The 3,524-nt window shown below is 36.5% G+C and overlaps 1 protein-coding gene across 1 annotated transcript in view; it reads right to left on the bottom strand.

Moving 5' to 3' along the window:
* LOC106534881 (rhotekin) overlaps positions 1–3,524 on the bottom strand; it is a gene marked incomplete at its 5' end in the record, with an annotated part of 16,235 nt that overhangs the window by 9,699 nt on the left and 3,012 nt on the right. Inside the window, 1 exon segment of the mRNA XM_014031658.1 lies at positions 1,091–1,253. Within this exon segment, the coding sequence (XP_013887112.1) occupies positions 1,091–1,253 (163 nt within the window).

Genomic DNA, 3,524 nt, shown 5'->3' with positions numbered 1-3,524 from the left:
CCTGTGTGGTGACCCGCGACCATGGAGATATAAACAGGTTTTTATAAGGTAAAAATAATAAAACAAGGTCTTTGTCTGCAATGATTAGACATGTTTTTTATTATTGTCATTAGTGATTATCTCAATTTCTGCTAAAAGAATTGACAAAATCCTACACACTGTGCCTTTAATACCTTTGAGATTTTATTACTTAGTCAAAAATGACAGCGATACACTTTGGCAACAATTGTTGCCAGTGGGGCAAAATGGGTTAATTATTTTAGGAACGTAATGACTGGTTTGAATCGAGAGGAGGTTTTCAATTTCTTCTGTCTTAAGATTTGGAGCTATTCAAAAAGAATCAGAAACTACAACCCTGAATGTTCAGGGCTAACTTAAAAAGATAAACATCAAATCTGCTACTTTGTATCTCTAAAGTGTACGCCAGTATAAACCCGGGGACAGTTTCTACAGTGGGTACAAAGTGGGCGGAGCTGTACAACAAAACAATGTACACTTTTACAAGCTGGGCACATGAAAATAGGTTATTGATTTTCAAAAATGAACACGTAAAGCACAGTTCTACAGGTCACTCAGTCCCAAACATTCAGGGCTCAATGAGGCTGCAGCTGAAGAAGCACATTTAACTCTCCAGTTTTTGTGAGTGACCAACAGCTGCAGCCAAGTGAGACTGTTTTCACTGATTACTGCAGCCTTACAATACAGAAAAAAATGTGTTTTTGGTGGTTGATTATACTTAATTTCATTAGTTCCTATTTGTTTAAATTTGTATTGTATTTATTGTTATCCTTTTATGAAATGCCTAGCTTTTGTTGTAATTCCATTAATGAATATCTTTCACTTTTCTGTAATTCTTCCTAATGCATTTTTTTTTGACTGTCAGAGCTTTTACTCGGTGCTGCATATACCTTGCGGTAAAAAGAAGCAGGTTTCTGGTTTGGGCACAATATTTTCCTTTTAACTTCCTTCATAGCATCTTCACATGCGTCACGTGTACACTTGAAACTCCCCTTTCTTCACAGCCTGCTTAGTTTGACAAGAGTGCAAGTGTTTCCTTTTCTTAAAGCACGTTTCTTAATGGGAACCTTACTCAGGTTGCAGACATGTTGCTGCAGGGTCTTGTTCCAGCGTTGTATGTTGTCAGTGCTGCACGAAGTAACTGTGTAGTTGATATTATTTCCTTGAAGAGGTGTACTGATGAATATATGTTGGCCATGGACCGGCTCAGCCTCAGACACACCGACTCTGGTATCCTGACAAAAAATAAATAAATAAATCTTTGGTGAAAAAGTTCTTTTAAGGGTTTTCTGTAGAAACACTGACATGTAGTTTACAGTAAGGTCAGAGCTGAAACATAAAATAGTTTACAGTTTTGTGGATAAAAGAATGATCATACTTATTTGTCTGAACACATCCTTAGAAAAACAAAGCATTGTCTCATTCTTTAAGTGTGAGTGACATGTAAGGTTTTACAGGAAAAAAACAGATCGGCTGTGTCAAAACCACTTTTAGTCAGCAACAAGTGTTTTTACCGAAACTCACGAGAAATTTATAACTGAAGTGAAGCAGACACTATGGTGATTATGGTATTTAAGGGGAGAAAAAAATGCAAAAAAGCGTTGTTTCTTAGGCTTTAACAATGCACTGTGTCCTCAGAGCTTAGCAAACAGGTTGTTCCGGTCTGTGATTGGTGACGGGAAACAGATTTCTTTTGTTTGATGAGTAACCTTTTATTCAACCTGACAGCATTCAGAAACTATTCTCTGAAAAGAAAGTCTACCTCGTGAAAGCATCCATGAAAGAAACAAAATGCAATATTAATTATAGAGGATCAACAATTTTGTGTGAAATCATAACAAAATGTGCTGTATCGCAGTTTTGATCTATTAGTACAGCTTTAAAGGCATGTTGGATACTCAGATACATAACTCTGATAACCAAGATACTAGTTTAGGACTTTGCAATCCTAAAAAAATGCACTTTATATGGAGTTCCATTAGTGCCAAAAATATGTATTTCTGTCTTCTGTTATGTGTATATGTTATATTTACATATCGCCTAACATATACACATAACATATCACCTTACATATACACATATATGACATAACATATCACTTAGCATATCACCTTACATATCCCAATACATAAACATCTTACCCCTAATTTACACTACATGCGTTCTGTCTCCGCTCCGCTCCGGTCCGACCTCCGCAGCAAACACACACCCATTATAATCATTGAGAGTGTTTACACTGGCTGCACACGGCGGTGCAGGGCGGCGGTGAACGGACGGCGATCCGTCAAAATTAGAACAGATCCTATTTTTGCTGGACGACAGAGCTGCGCCGGAGTCAATATTTAAAGATTACGTCGCGCCAACAGGAAAAGAAACGAGCACAACATCCGTATTTTCAAAATAAGACACTTTTAGGCTGGATAATTTGACGGAATAATGTCTAAATTGCAGCTATATTAATAAATATACTGATATATTTCTACACAGATGCTGTCAGAATGTATGGTTCTGTTTGGGAAGCAGATGGAAACATGTAGCATGAAGCATATGTGTACACACACGATACACGTGGATTTTATTTTGAAATCAGAACTTTCAGAAAGCCGACAGCGAGACAGTTTCAACCATAGATATCAAAAGCCTTTATATTGTTGTTTTCAGCTGTGTTTGGAGTTCATCTTTCACAGAATTAATTATTTTTTGCTGTGACTTCCACACTTATCACTGAATTTATCAGGCGATCTCCTTCCTACACGTCTGTCGGAGCGGAGGCTGTATAAATTGGGACACAAACTAACAGCTGCAACCTATGCAGCGGAGCGGAGACGCATGTAGTATAAATCCAGGATTACATAGACAGAAATACATATTTTTGGCACTAATGTAACTCCATACTTCCACATGCTGCCTTCAATGTAAGAACTTTAGACTGATTTTTATTCTAAGAAATAGAGTCATAGCTGTTTGATCAAACAATAACATTACGCAGACTCATGTGAGTCTGTGGTGTGAATCATTCTCAGCTACTGCAAAGATCTGGAAATGTGACTTTGTTATTGCCAATTTTACATTAGCTAATGTGTGTTAGCTGTAGCAGCAATCCTCAACTGGATTGGCTCCAAAGGTTAATCAGCTGTAGAGGTACAGCCCAATGAATATTTCCTTTCTGGGAGTTTTGTTTAGGTAACAGATGCACACAGGGTTGATTTCAACAGTTAATGCTAAAGATCCCATGTAACAAGTAATAATAATAATAATATTAATAATAATAAGTTTCACTTTGGAACAGTGTAATTTTCTGGGGAAAAAGAATTAAAATGTGCAAAATTATTAAAATATATATACATATATAGAAGACAATAGAGATAAGAAGAAGGAGGACCAGAAAATTATTAGGAAATATACAAATTCTCCATTATCGCCAAAATATACTTTCACATAGGGTTATTATACCATATAGCCTGACTAATTTAAATTAACATTATGGGGAAGCAGCAAAGTAAGGA

The sequence above is a fragment of the Austrofundulus limnaeus genome, unplaced genomic scaffold (genome assembly GCF_001266775.1).
Source record: "Austrofundulus limnaeus strain Quisiro unplaced genomic scaffold, Austrofundulus_limnaeus-1.0 Scaffold1296, whole genome shotgun sequence".
NCBI classification, from domain to species: domain Eukaryota; kingdom Metazoa; phylum Chordata; class Actinopteri; order Cyprinodontiformes; family Rivulidae; genus Austrofundulus; species Austrofundulus limnaeus.
Note: the sequence above shows the minus strand (reverse complement) of the source record. Positions and strands in the feature narration are given on the sequence as shown.